Source organism: Mugil cephalus, chromosome 8 (genome assembly GCF_022458985.1).
Source record: "Mugil cephalus isolate CIBA_MC_2020 chromosome 8, CIBA_Mcephalus_1.1, whole genome shotgun sequence".
NCBI classification, from domain to species: Eukaryota; Metazoa; Chordata; class Actinopteri; order Mugiliformes; family Mugilidae; genus Mugil; species Mugil cephalus.
The window spans coordinates 5,113,145-5,128,852 of NC_061777.1; the positions used below are offsets into that span (position 1 = coordinate 5,113,145).

The 15,708-nt window shown below is 40.6% G+C and overlaps 1 protein-coding gene across 9 annotated transcripts in view; it reads right to left on the minus strand.

Annotated features, from left to right (window-relative positions):
• slc4a4a (solute carrier family 4 member 4a) overlaps nucleotides 1-15,708 on the minus strand; it is a 48,263-nt gene that overhangs the window by 25,333 nt on the left and 7,222 nt on the right. For 4 of the 9 annotated variants that reach the window (XM_047591437.1, XM_047591439.1, XM_047591433.1 and 1 more), the window contains 4 exons: nucleotides 12,097-12,270; nucleotides 4,632-4,767; nucleotides 3,010-3,170; nucleotides 1,811-1,990 (listed from right to left, as the gene is read on the minus strand). In XM_047591437.1, the coding sequence (XP_047447393.1) occupies nucleotides 1,811-1,990; nucleotides 3,010-3,170; nucleotides 4,632-4,767; nucleotides 12,097-12,270 (651 nt within the window). Of the gene's footprint in view, nucleotides 1-254; nucleotides 351-1,810; nucleotides 1,991-3,009; nucleotides 3,171-4,631; nucleotides 4,768-12,096; nucleotides 12,271-15,708 lie in introns of all 9 variants that reach the window. The other 5 variants (XM_047591434.1, XM_047591431.1, XM_047591432.1 and 2 more) reach the window with 2 other exon arrangements.

Consider the following 15,708-nt stretch of genomic DNA (forward strand, 5'->3'; position numbering starts at 1 on the left):
TGTAAGCTATGCATTGATACTATTACTATAATAAAATCTATTTTCTTGCCTACATGGGGTCTAAATAGGATTTCCATGTTCAAACTGCAGCTGTAATTCAGTTCTGGGCCTCGTTGTGGATTATAAATGCTATAAGAAGTCAGTTGTTGACTGGACACGAACCCAAATTCATCAGACTTGTCACCGTGCCTACAACTCAGAACTGATCAGTGGCTGCAGTGTGAACACTGGGGACTGGGGTTTGGTGAACTTACTAAGCCAGTCCATACTGGTACTCCTTTGGGTCTGCAGGTCCTCCATTGAGATGCGACCTGACAGGCAAGTCACAGAGTTCTCAAGAGGACTGCGAGCTTTTAGTAGCAGCAGCAGGTTACATCGAAACCAATCCAGGGGAAGCAAAAAGGAGGAAAGAGAGATGGAAGGGAGAGTTGACAGAAAAGCCCACTGAGCCAAAGCAATAGATCTGTTAAGTGAATAAAAATAGCTGTTAAAAGATCTGGAAAAAAAAACATAATTTTTCTGCATTTCACAAGTTGTGCAGTGAAGGCGAGAGGAGAGGTGTCATTAAACGTGACAGGTGAGCATGGGTCTTTGGACAGGAGCATTGCCTTTAAACAAACCAGTAAATGCACTTTATCCCTGAAGTTATCTTTACTGTGGTCACGATAACAGAATTCCATCAGACCACTACAAAAAAACGTAGGCTCCTTTCATTTAATCGTAAGAAAGGTTCCAGAAATCTGATAGCGGCTAATAAATAACTTCACTTTCCAAAGACCCATGTCTGGTGACAGATTAATCACTTCTAGTTAGCATTAACACATCTAGTTACTCAGTGCGTTACAGTCAAATAATGTAGTTAATGTCAGACCTGTGCAGTAGGGCTTTCACTTTACTCACTTTTACGTCACAGTTTTTTAAAAAAAAATTAAACTTCCAATTAAATTTCCATTAACTGAGGATTTGGTGATGGAATTAGAGTGAGTCGGTTAAATCCATTTTCACACAGCAGCAGCAAAAATCCAGTTAAACATGGTGAATTAAGTCAGTTTCACTGTCATGTGTATATGAATCTGTAGTTCTTTTTATAGCTGTAAACTTCCAGTGAAGTAAAGTGACAGCCCGTACTGTTTTAAGGAAAGAGGCGTGCTCATTCTGTAAATTAAATGTGAATTACGACAGACTTCATTAGCATTAACGAAGTGCATCTTTACAATCAACATGAATCATGAACTACAGAGAATTAAATTGGTGTAATTCTTGCGATTCAAATTCACGTTAAAAGTTCTGGGTAAGGATTTATGGTTTCTCACAGCCCTTGAACTTTTCACCCGTGCCATAAAAATCATGTACTTATTCATTCCTTCAGTGTTGCTCACAATCAGAGTCAATTTAAAAACTAACTCCAGGTGCTGATACACTTGAGTTAATTATTTGTGGCAGTACAGTGAGAACATTTAAAGTCTTGTTAGAAGAAATGTTTGTGAGAAATGAGGACGACTATTGACTTGATAAGTTTCTAGGTTTAGTGAGAAGGTTGTGCATTTAAATTGTCATAAAAAGGCACTAATGATTGATGTTTTTCTTAGTATTTAGTGCCACATTAGTGGGTTCATGCAGAGGAGGGCAGCAGTGTGTCTTTGTGTCACGAAACTCACTATAACCCCCAGGCTCTAGCTTAAGTAAACAAATAACCTGAATTCCACCTAGTTTTGCAAGTATGTTTTTCCTATAAAATACCAAATGAATATGTTGTTTTCCTTTAACAAATTAAAAACAAAAGACTGCACCAAACTGGCATCAGTATTACCGTTCTCCTGGTTGGAAAACAGCCTACTTGCACTGGAGACCGTCTTGCCAATGTCAGCCAGGGAGCGCAGGTTGGACTTCTTGGTCTGGTGGCGATGTTTCCGTAGCAACGTGTACATCACCTTGTCTTTCAGGTCTGCTTTCAGCTGCCCGATCTCTATCTGGTTGTCAGTGATCATTTCTGAAGACGCAGAGAGGAGAGACAAGGAAAGATGACGAGGGAAGACAGTTGAGTCAATATCTGCGAATAAACGTTTGTGAATATATGGGCTATAATTACACCGTGCTTTCATTTTGTGTCTATTCTTACCTTACCCCGTGCAGCTTTCTACCCAACAGCCTTAATTTAGCAACATTATCATTGGAAGCAAATAACCAAGTCACCAAAATACTCTCTTCAGACTCAGTTAGTCCCTTCCAGACTTTAATACTCCAATATAATAGTCTTCGTAGGATCGTGAAATAGCTCAATCAAAAGGTCTGGCCTATTTTTAAAAAGAGGGTCAGAAGCCTGAATGCAGACAGAAAGTAGCCTCGGGGAGTTCCTCTTCTTGTGGAGGGGTAGTGCTGGTAATGGCCCATCAGTCAAGTCGGCAGGCCTCAAAGCAAGAGGCCCCGCTCCACTCGGCCTGTGCGTTTCATGTAGCACATTCAATTACTTCACATTAATCACTCCTAGTGGTAACTCTTCCCCCTGCTCCTTCATGCAGACAAAAACGTTGGGGTGGTGCATGAGTATAGGGACGGCACAAAGACATAATCATCTGAGAGGATCTGGGGAGACTTCAAATTAGGAAGTTTTTGTGGCCATTTAAAAACTACTTGTCCAGTAGTGTTAATATAAAGTATAGTGTGGACCTCTGCTCTGGCCTTTTGCTACTCTTAAAAACAAAGAGTGGACGGGAGGTTAACATCTCAGTCTTGCGACGTACGTCAATCCACGAACCTGCACGCAACACTGCACACCAGCTCTGCATAGAGCGCACGTCACACCGGAGATAAAATCAAACGGACAGACAGGGTCTTCTTTCACAAGCAGAAAGATGCTGACCTTTATCGGTCATTATACGGCAGTGGGGAAGTAGATTGATGTGTGATGGAGAGTCAACCACAGCAAATACCGTCGATTCAGATATTTTACATTTTACCTCATACAGTACTTGTTGGATTTAATCAAGCTCCTGCCTGTTGCAAACTTACCAACAACCTGAGGCAGAGTGGAAGCTTCCAAGTCCAGCATGATGGTGCCTTTCTCTATGCATGTCCGCAGTTCGAACAGGCTGTGCAAGGACAGCGTGGCCACATGTGGTTTACTCCAGCGTTCGCCTCCTTTCTCTACCTTCTCCTCAAACTTTATCCACCTGGAGGAATGAAGTAAGTGAGAGAAAGAGCACTGGATTAAACATTAAAATAGGTTTATATTTAAGTTTTTTTACCCTAATATTTGTAACACACAAATACAATTTAGTACATTTACTGAGATAATTGGGGGGATATGAAGCTACACAATAATAACTTATTATGATGTCAGAATTACCATAAATACAATGCACATGCAGTATGTATGTATCATAGCTGTTAATATAGATGAAAGGTTTTGCAGCTGCATGAGAAATAGGGGAATTACAATAAATGTTGCAGCCTCCCTTCAAAAGTGAGAAGGAAATTTGGGGAAGTTGTGTCTTATTAAAAATGTAAAAATTCTTATATTTTATGACAGTATCATAGCTTCTATTCTCTTAATGTATGTTTTTAATTACTCCCCCCTCCTACTTCCTCCAGGGTCAGAGGGATGAGAAACTGAGCTGGTACTGAGCAGTTGTTTCTATACTGGGGCTTTTATTTGGCCAAGTTGGCTCCCAAAGTGACACTTGGCGGACCGCCAGCACGGCCCGGCACTTTTGAGATCTTTTATTCGTTTTGAGTCCCCCTGACTGCACTTGGAGAGATATTGCAGTGGCTCTTAATCTCTGTAGTTATTTGCAGAATAATGAGCTGGCATCAACTAAAGATGAAGGATTGACCCTTTTGTCTTTCCACTTTTAAACAACGTCAGTAAGTATTTTTTTTTTTTTTTTTTTTTTACCTGGAACTGCAGTACTCTCAACATTTGACCCTACTGATCCTCAATAAACCTGGTTTATTCAGTTATTTTTTTTACAGTATTTGAAGACTTTTAAATATACCTTGATAACATTTTGGTCAGCTTTTAGTAGTTTATATTTTTTTGTTCGCATGTGTTTAGATGAATCAAGGTTTAATTAAAGGTTCAGCTTCCTCCAGATTAATCCTTCATCAGTTTAACTTTCAGGAGAGTGGGACAAATTAATCATGAACTTATTCTTAAAACTTATATATTTCAAGGGGTATAATGAGTGTAATGGAAGTTCTTCTGTAGAGTTTCTCTACAAATAAGCTTCTATCTGCAATACAATTGGTCAGGACTTAGGATAAAAAAGGAAATCAGCTCATTTGGTGCCTCAAACAGCAGCCCGGAGATCCAGTTTCCCCCTGAGAGAGCTTCACTCATCCAGTGCTAATGATGTATAAACATTCATCCCATCTCGTTCCCATCAAATCTCACTAGTGGGCCACACAGAAGAGACCTGTGAAACCCTGTGGGCTCCATTTCAGACTGAAAAAAAAAAAAGTCTTTCCCTTGGCATTTAATCATTTTTGAGGTAAACTTAAACTCTTTGTTGAAAAATCTGAAACAGTTGTGACTGAGTAGGTGCAAGAAGGTCTTCATTGCAAGTATAAAATAAATGGTGCACATAAGAACTTTGAGAGGAGGATTCAAGTTTAGTGTCTGAGGTTCTCACCTGGCCGTCTCTTTCCACTCCATCTCCTGTCCATCCACTGACAGCAGCTCATCCAACTCGGTAAAGAGCTGTGGGGGTGCCGGGCCGTCATCTTCCTCCCCAAGGATGAAGCGGATCCTCTCGGCTGCTGGCGAGACTGTGGAGACAGGAAAAATGCTGCGGTTCACAGGCTGGCAATGGTGCCCGTTGGGCATGGGTCTGTTCACCGGCTTTTCATCCTCGGCTGGAACCTTCCCATTGACCTCTGGAGGAGGTGGCAGTGGTGGTGGTGGGATTTTCACCATGACCTCTCCTTTCTTTTCCGTGTCCTCTTCCTTTCCCTCCTTCTCCTCTTGATTATTGTTGTTGTTGGACATCTTTAAAATCTCAGTGACCCCACTTTACTGTCCGAGTCAGATGACCCAGGGTTTCTAATCGAGAGCAGTCAGTAAAGTAGCAGCTAGACCCTCATTAAAGTCTTGGGTGGAAGTGACAGCCACTCTCAGCTGCCTGCCCCAACACTTTGTGAACCAGGTAGGAGGGGACCGATGGAGTTTAGGGGTCCCTTTGGTGACAGTGTCCCCACAGCTAGCCCCTTCTCCCTCTCTGCCCCCCCTTCACTGCACAAACAGGCCTTCGCCATTGGCTCTCCAGCCTTGGCAAGCTGCCCTACAGCCCCTCATTAACAATTAGGAAATGGTTCACAAACTGGCCTATTCTCTAGCTGTGGCTTGGCTTTCCTTCCCCTTGTCTTCTCATTTGAATATTTAGAGAGTGACACAAAACACAACGGGTGATATATAAATAACACTTTCAGTGCTCTTCAAACATATCGTAAATGGTGGACACAACCATAGCTTGTTCCAGCAAGTGCAAACAATATTTGAACGCGAACAACCGCCCACAAATACTAACTGAAGTGGACCCATGAGGGTATGCATTTGTATGCAGAGAGAGTGTTGTCATCAGCAAACAAACACACAAGACCAGTTCATTTGGGGATATTTATGAAAATAGTGGCATCTCTCTTCGTGGAATCAGACTACTTCTGTGTAAAAGGTGCAAACAGGAGTCAATAGAGTTTATTGTCCCTCCAACACTGCCCATATCCAGATATATTTCACCATTCTCAGATTTTGAATTATCTTTCATTGCGCAGGAAATATACAAACAGATCTTTTATTTGTTGATTGGATGTAAATGTACCAATGAGGTTTTTAACTTTGACTTCTAGGCCTTTTCACAAACGTAGAACATTTTCTCTTGTGCACATGTTTTCCTGTGGCTTCTTTGAAGGTTAAGACCGGGATTCAGGGTCAGCTTTATGGAAGGAATTATGTCAGTGAGGGTCCTCATAACCACTGAAGTATAAACATGTACAGCATGTGTCCACGCATGTGTGTAATAATAACAAAGCCGGGTGACCCGATTACATAACAGCTCGCTAACAGTGCAAAGCACAAAGAATTGGCAACAGAGATTCAATGTTTGTCAATGACCATTTGTATTTCCGAAGCTGGAAGTGTTTCCCGTCTGTCAAAATAAATAAGGTCTTGGACAAACAGAAATGGTGACCAGGCTCTAGCCAAGAGGTCCCATCTCTGTTACAGTGAGTGGGAAAATAATAAAGTCTTAATTGAAAGTTTTATTTTCACTGATCAGGCATAACATTATGACAACTGACAGGATAAGTAAATATAATTGACCATCTTGTGACAATACAATGTTCTGCTGGGAAACTTCTGGACCTGGCATTTTGTGTAGATACTACTTAGACCACCCACCTAGACCAGGACCAGACACCCCCACCTCAAAGCAATGACACTTCTTGATGGCAGCAGCCAAAAACTGTTTAAGAGCAACTCAAACACAAAGAACAGCAGAAGATGTTGACTTGGCCTCCAAATTGACTAGATCCTAAACTCATTAGTATCTGTGAGATGATCCACAGAGGCCCCTCCCCTCAACTCATATGACTCAAACCCCCCCACTAACAACATCCTGTTTTCAGGCACAACAGGACACCCTCAGAGGGTCCATGTCCATTCCCTGATCAATCATAACTGTTATGGATCTACACGATATTAGGAAGGTGGTCTTAATGTTATGCCTGATCAGTGTATGTAGGAGGAACATCAAAGAGGTACAACAAGAATCCACTGAAGCCTAAGAGTGTTTAACAGGACAAGTGCTGCACTCAGAACTTAACGTCACCTTATCCACCATCATTCACTCATGCAGTCAGCAGCGTGGGAGTCAAACAGTAAATAAGGAGAAGGTTTTCAGTTTTCCTCTCGCTGTGTTGTCTGCGTTACAACAACAACAACAGCAGGTACGAGCCAGACAAGCAGCTATAAGATTACTAGACGAGGGGATAAACTGTCTGCTGGCGCACACACACACCCCTCCCACACACACACGCATTTCCACAAGCTGCAACTAACTTAAGTCACCAGAGCCTGTTTAATAACATCCCAGCAGGAATAATTTACATGTGCGTTTCTCACATTCAGCTGACAGCGATTTACCTTGATTACAGTAAACAGTTAAGACAAGCTGTAAATACCTGTATGGTGAAAATTACAGGCAGACAATGGAAAGCATGGCATGGTAAAGGTGAGAGGCTTGATGATGTAGCACCCACTGCTGCGTTCCTTCACTGTGCTTTCTTTCCAAATCGTCCGTAATCATTTAATTGTAACAAAACAATAAAGCGTTGTTTTAAAATTATCCTGCTTAATGAAACATGAAGCTGAAACAAATACATTTATTTTCAAAATTCCCAATATTTTAAGTGAGTACACGCCGATCAGGCATAACATTATGACCACTGATGGGAGAATTGAATAACATTGAACAATCTTATGACAATTTAATGTTCTACTGGGAATTTTTTGGACCTGGCATTTATTTATGTGTATGTTACACACAAACCACCCACCTATACCAGCCCAAATACCCCTTCCTCATGGCAATGACACTGCTTGATGGCAGCAGTCATCCCCAGCAGGATGCAGCCTGACACAGACGCACACACAAAAACTGCCTAACAACAGACATATGGAACGACACCACAGAAGCCCCTCCCCTCAACCCATATGACTCAAACCCCCACACTTAAAACATTGTGTTACCAGACACCACCCTCAGAAGGCCCATGTCCATTCTCTCCAGAGACCTACACAATATAAGGTCATAATGTTATGCCTGACTGGTTAAAACAAAAAAGTATTCATCAGAAACGCAATATTTTCCGAGAAAGATCTTCGAATTCCTCATTGGAAAACTGACGCCATCTATATATGCGATCTACAAACCAACTAGCACAGTGCTGGTGTCAATGAAACACTGTCCCACTCGACCAGTTGCTAAGAGAAAGGTGGGGGGTTGTGGGTGAGGAGGGCTAGTGGGGTGAGACTCAGTGCAGAGTGAAAGCAAAGAGGGGTGAGAGCAAGCACGAAAAGGACGGATAGAGATGAAAATCCCATCGTTCAAACGCAATTTCAAAGCTGTGTGTGCTCTCGCCAAGAGCCATGGGCATACAAAGAGGACTTTGTCCCAGCAGCAGAGGCTCATGGGATCGGGGATGGAGGAAGAATGCCTGCTGCCCGGCAGAAAGCTTAGTGTGACTGCCACTAAAGGCCTGTTTAGACCCACTCTTGACATGCATCCTACACAAATACCTTCCATCTCGTCTGACCTTTTTAAAAAATCTCAGCACAGTAAAAACGCTACATGGGACGCAATAGCCGAATTCATTGTTTGCGACCGTACATGCAATGATAACGCAACTCTGGTGTCACCTCATTCACAGCAAAAAAAAAAAAAAAAAAAAAAAGTGCAGGAAATGTTTTTCCATTCCATCCCACAAAGTCTGACATTCAGTATGCACGGCAGCGAGTGCACGGGCAGCAAACGGGGATTGGGCTGAATGCAGAGTGTCACCCCGAGGGTGATTCATTGAGAGCACAGTATTTATACCCAGACCATCCAGCTCTGGTATTTTGTTGTATAAGCTGAGGTGGGCAACTTCTGATGAGAATGTAACAAATAGCAGCTGGGGGGAAATGAACACTGCGCTAGCTGCAGGTACACTGGATGTAAACGTTCTCTGTGCAGTTATATTTAGGTTTGACTCACAGCCACTTCCTTATTTTAAAGGTTTTATCCATAAAAACAGCTGATGGCGACAATAAAAAAATATTTTTTAAATAAAATATATGCTAACTTGCAATCTTATTTAACAAGACTTACATCCTGCACTAAGTGCCCCCTTTCTGCTCAGGTGATGTTGAAACATCATCACAAAAGGTGGTAATTCAAGGGTCCGATGCAGTCTGTGGAGCTGTTAAATTAGATTGAATTAAAGTGCCTGTTATTTAGTCGAGCCCACTCACGAAAATGAGGTTGTCAAAATAATAGAAACATGTGTCTGTATAACACAATACAATGCAATAGCACTGCAAACCACAGCCTGCAAAATGAAAAACAGCGGAGTAAACAGCTCTTTTGGTTATTTGAAAACTCCTGCTGAATAACACAACCTTCACGAAGAGACATTTTAGAGCAGGACTATTATATGAGAACGTGTCATTATGTTTGAGAGTGTGTTTGTTTCCACAAAACAGCAGTGTTTGCCACTAATGGAACATCTCAGGGCCATTTTATCTGATTTTTGTCAGAAATGAGAAATGTTTATGGTTACATTGGGGTTATCAAATATCTCGGTGTAAAGTAATCTTAGATGCTCGCAGCAGGAAATGAAGCTGAGGGTAAAGGTAAGTACATTAAATAAAACTAAGGACTTTATTTAAGGATCTAAGCTGAAAATTTAAACTATTTATAATATTTGTTTAATGGCACACTGAAGAATAGCTTCAACTGTCTTTCCATTAAAAATGATCTGCCCATTCCTACAATTTTATATATGGCATATATATATATTTAGGTATTAAGTGATTTATTTATTCATATTTTTTATTAATAGCATATATTTATAGGTATTTATTTTAATTATGGCAGAGTTGGTCCCCCATACTTATTACTAATACATTCACAGTTGTTAAAGTTTGTTTTAACAGTCATGTGGAAACCAGGTAGCTCCAAAATGTTGACTTTTCAGGAAACAGAAGACAATAAAAAAAAAAAGTCTGGTTTCTGTCTTGACCTTTGCATTTCAATTATGTCTTCATAAATCTGAACAAGATTAGATCTGAGCACTGTGACTTTGGGAAATTAAACCCATTTGTGCATAAGCAAAGTTTCCGAGTAATCTCAGTAATCCACTTTGAGGGACCATTTGATCCCAGCAGAATGAAATGCCCACCCCACTAAAGAAAAGATAAATAAATAAAATAAAACTCAATCAAAATGAGCAGGGGTCAAATAGCTGTGCAGTGAACAAGCATGGAGGATAAACTTACAGTCCCCGCAGCGTCCATCTGACCAAACAAGAGGATTTCAACCCAGACAGACAAGGCCCTTCCCCTGAGGGCGGCCATGTTTCCAGACAGAGTAACACAGAGCAGCACAGAGAATAATGGGAGGACATTAGGTACACTGCATGCCAGTCAATTTCTGCAGAACAGATCCTTGCAGATTTCATTTTTAGCTGTATGAAGATTTTTTTTTGAAGGCAGGTCTCTTGTATAGTGATACGAATTACACAAACCTATGTTTTAATGACAGGTCAGCAACAAATATGGCTTTTGAAAACCTGAAAAGTTACCGGTCAGTTAGGGGTCTGTTGGTGTGAATATTTGCAGATCATTTACGAAAAAGTCGTTACTTTTATCAGCCTACATGAGGATGAAGGTAACTCTGTGTTATAAAGTACATTAAAGTCTTTATCCAAGGAGTTATCCCAAAAAATCTGTAGGTAGGACTGGATGAAAACAAGCCTTTTATAACAGGCTGCATTTTTTGCCATTGAGTTACTTAAATCGTTTAAACTGAAAGACAATGCTACTACTCAAAGTGTACACACGAATGGATGGGCGAAATCATGTGGGATCAATACTGTATAAATTATTAATGTGATGTGTCATCTTTTGCTGACACAAATGTACCAGGAGTTTACTACTGTAGCGCATGCGACGTAATCCTTGCTTGAGAGGACTAACTGACCTATGAAATGTTAAGACCTCATCGAGCAGTGTTCCTAATGGGACATATCAAACTGAACATGAAATGTACAAAAGTCTGTTTACAGAAAATAAAACAAAAGGACACTTGGCTGTAGAGCAATACCAACTGTACTTCGTGCTCTCTGTTTGAGGGGCGATAACATTTCAGCCTCACTTCATTCCATGGCAGATTTTCCATAATATCAACAGAGTGTACACCACTTCGCCCATAGGAGCCAGCAGACCATCCTGGTGTTGACGGCCAACAAAACGTCAATGCTCACGTTTTCTTGCCAACATAGTGGCACTTTCCTTGAATGGAGAATTACCACTGTTGCTAGTAACAAACAGAGGTGTGTAGTGTTTCATGTTAACTCATCACAGCCTCACGTTTGTGCAAATGGAAGATTGTTGTCTTCGCTTTTGACCACCTTCCTAATTTTGTGCAGGTCTGCCTTGTGTCTCCAAAACAGTCGTGACTCATTAGAGAATGGACATGGGTCTTCTGATCCTGTGGTGTCTGGCAACAGGATGTAACTAGTGGGGGTCCTATGGGACCAAAAGTTTCCCATCGGAACATTTTATTGTCACAAGATGATCAATGTTATTTACTTGACCTGACAGTGGTTTTAATGTTTTGGCTGATCCGTGTACACCTATGACTGCTGCATACTATCTTGGCTTATAGCACTTCATGTTAAGGGCAGATGATAAACTGAACTGATGCTTCATTTGTTTTTTTTAAGTGGCATACTGATGATAAAGTTTTAAAATCATCATGACATCATGAAATGCTCACACTCGAACCTTCACATTATAAGTCACAGTCTCCCAGTATAACCTTTCGCTATTGCCTCTTTTCTGTTTCCTCCAAGTTTCCTCTTAACTAGCTGGAAGTCTTTGTCCAAACACCCCGAGGACACGTCGTACTTTACACTCTACAGGACAGAGGAAGGTCCAGCCAACCAAAAATACAAGCACTAAGTCATTCACTGTAGATGCTACCACACCCGACACTGCACTCACATCCACACTGAAGGGCAAACTCACAGGAAGACACACACTTACACACTGTACTCACAAAAAAAAAAAAAAAAAAACTCATCCGCTCTAGCACAATTGCATCCGAGTAGCCATTACTTCCAATAAAAAATTCACTCTGCTCTGTCGAAACACACTTGTCACTCGGCAGGACACGCGTAGCTATTTCTGGCCACTGAGTAGACTCAGCAACTTTGTTGGGGGTCACGAGAAGTTACACTGGCTTTTTTTTTTTTTTTCCTCCTGAAAAAGACAGCAGCCTTGAGCGAGGACAGACATGAGACCTAATCGAGGTTGACATGGAGTCCATCAGAACTTACTGAGAGGTTTGAGGATGCTGTTGCTGGCCTCATCGTTGTTTTCTGTGTCCGACTTGTCAGAGGCGTTCTCCATCATCCTCTCCTTTCTGTCCTTGTGGCCGGTTCTCCGACGGTGACGCCTCCGCCGCCGATAGCTCTTGGGCACGTGCACACCGATGTAAATGGTGTGGTGACCTGTAAAAAAAAAAAAAAACAGCACAACGAAGGTTGAACTCTGACACACAACATCCTGACATATTCTGATTTCTATGATGGCTTCCTGAACCCGACAAGATAAATCTCAAACCAAATTCCTATCAGCAAAAACAGTAGCTACGTGAGCGCTAAAGTGTTGTAAATAACGTCAACGTATTCTTGACCACTTCTCAACTCAGTTCAAGAGGGAACATTCTCACAGGGCCCACAACAGACAGACCACAGACAGAGGTTACAGAACGCTGTCAAAACAAATATTTAGACAGAAAAAGAAGTAACACATAGCAGCGAAGACGCCATGGCTGTCTGCACCACTACATCCCTCTTATACATGTTGGCATAATACCAGCAGGACATGCAGTTTTTACATAGTTGGGTGGTTTAGGGTCAGTAAGGACAAACAGACCGGACTGTTTGCTAATAACATGCCATTCCGATCATATATCTATGATCGGAGACCCTGTTCAATTAGATGATATGCACACAGGGAATCTGTTTTTAAAATGTTAAAATTATTGCCAATATAGATTTAATTCTAGATGAAATTGAATCTACACATATCGAGGCGTTACTGCGTTTATTAGTTTACCATATGGTAAAAACATATTTTTTTACAACAATTGCAGAGATGTTCTGCTAGTATGTGTGTTTAGTGTAAACTAATACTTATTTGGTGTTAATTGGAACATAGATGCAGTTTGTTGGACTTAGAAAAATATTCAGAAGTAGTTTGACTAACTTCTCTACACTTGATGTTAAGAGGAGGTGGATGCAGTTTGGCTAATTGGCTTTAGCCAGATCCCTTTGCATCTGATGAATCGAAGTTGTTGAATCAATGCTAATTATGCCACATGAAAACAAGAAGAAGAAGCAGAAAAACAATAAAAAGAAGACAAACGTGAAGAAGAAACTGCAGAAGAAAGAGAAGAACATCAAGAAGAAAACTGCAGAAGAAAGAGAAGAACATCAAGAAGAAACTGCAGAAGAAGAAAGAGAAGAACATCAAGAAGCTGCAGAAGATAGATCCCATGCAAAATATTTACAGAAAATGCAGAGGAAGAAGCAGAAAAAAAAGAAAGAGCATAGAAAAAGAACAGCATGACTATCCATAAGAAGATAGAGTGCAGAAGAGAAGATTTTTTTTCCATTTTCACACCCTGAACTTAAAGTGCAACCGTCATCAGAACCACATTCTTGGTACCATGAATCCCTCTATTTATAATAGCACAGTACAAAACAGACACTATATAATTTTTTTTTTTTTTTTAAAAGTAAATGCTTTAAGTTGAACATCAAAAGTGCTCCTGAAAACAAAAGGCTCTATGTGATCATTGTCAAACGTCTCTTTTTGGAAAAGGTCGGGTACAGCTGAGCCAAGCACTGTTCATGACCAGGAACCAGGAAGTGACTGAACCCCTCAACACAACAAACAATGATCTCTCTTGAAGAACAACACCATTCATTATTCACTAGCACCACAATGCCTTCGTTTTTTTTTTTTTTAAGGGGTTCATCTAAATTCACTGACAGCATGGGTTCACCATACCACGCTAATACTGGGTGTCAACAAGGAAGAGGTACCAAAAAGGCTTTAAAGGTTTTAGCTGATTGTTTAAATATTGTACTTGGCCTGTCTGTATGTAGTTTATGTGTGTGCTGAGGTTAAACTTCTATACTTCTATATGGTTAAACTGTTGCTATTGTGACTGAACTTTCTTGCAAATCTACACGGAAACAAAGCAAAATGTCCAAATGCACAATATAATGTACAGACTACTGCTTAACTGAAATAGACGTCTTCAGTCAATCCGTCGGTTTTGGAGACCGTCAATGGATGTCTGACAATTATGAAATGCATGAGAGAACGAAAGAAGCAAGAAGCAGACAGACATGAGGCCGAGGTGGAAGGAGAGCGACAAACAGAGACAGAACCAGCATGACCCACACCGGCGCTGTTCCCCGCTGCGCTTTTGGTTCAACAAAGATGGCACCTATCCCATGTTTATGGTATAACATAAAAACACAAGATCAATCATTCACGGCAAAGACCTGCTTATACCCTCCACTAAAAAGGCAGGAGAAAAAGCAAACAAAAACTTATTCTAAGAAAGATAAGGTTTCTCCATGTAGAGTCAGGTGACCACGGCGGATTAAACAGAAGATAAGTCGAAGTAGTTGCCTATCGAACTTGTACGTGTTAAAGCTCCAATCTGTAAATGCGGAGTGGATTCATCCCTTATGTATCAGGTGTCCAAAATGGTTGTGCATTTGATATATTACATTGTATTTTATAAGGTATTTTCAGTTTGTTCAATATTTGTGGCTTGAGTACGAGATCCAGTGTATTGAACTTGAAACAACACAATATTTAAAGTAAAGTAGGAAACGAGTAAAATCCTCTTCACTGGAACGAAATTTCTCTGCTCAATTTTAAAACAAACCTGAAAAAAATGGATGCTGAATAAATAATTAGCATAATGAGATAACTTTTAGGTCAGAATGTGTCTTGTCTTTTGATGTTTCTTTTTTAATTATTTTAAAATGTGAAATATCTGTAGTGTGTACATGTCATATACTTTACCTGATTGCCTATTAGCGAAAACTTCATGGATCGCAATTGAAATTAAAGCCAAATTTAAGTCATGTGACTTCAGTATTGTACGTACACTGTGTATTGCTTTATCAAATAAAATCAACCAATCAATACAACTTTCACAAATTAGAAATTTGTGGATTTAAAGACTAAAATGGTTTCTTGTTGGGACTCAAAGTTAAACTATTTTGTATTGGATGTTAGCTAATTAACTGGATGACATGTTTCTAGAAACAACTGCTGTGTTACTAATTCAGAATAAATGCCGATAACAAAAAAGGCTGTAAGAGATTTTAAGCAGTGCCAGGTCGTGATATATAGACCACATACAGTGCAGTGATGGTTTCCTTAGTAATATTTAAGTTGGCAAAAGAAGAAACAAGACGTCCCAAACGACTAGTGGCACAAGACCCAGGAGCAGATGGCTGGACAGTGACAATAAAAGCTAATAAAAGACCACAGCGCTGTTCAACTTGATCGACGAGCAATAAAAGAAGAGCGTGAAGACATTTGCAGAGGCTGCACAATGGCAAAGAAGGAGGTGGGCAAATGGGAGGCGAGTGATGGAGGAGAAGGAATAAAAAATAGTCAAGTCAAGGAGCTGGAAAGGAAGATTTGCACACTGCCAGAGGAGCTTTGTGAAACAACTTCCTCTTCTTTTTTTCAGGGGTTCAAGAAGAACTTCTTTTGGTGCTACTGCACACACACAGACACACACACACACACACACACACACACTTTGAATTAAATTAAATCTGTGTGTGTGTGCTGAGAGGTTTGTTTAGTTCACTAGATTTCTGAGGAGAGGCAAAGCCGCCACCGGT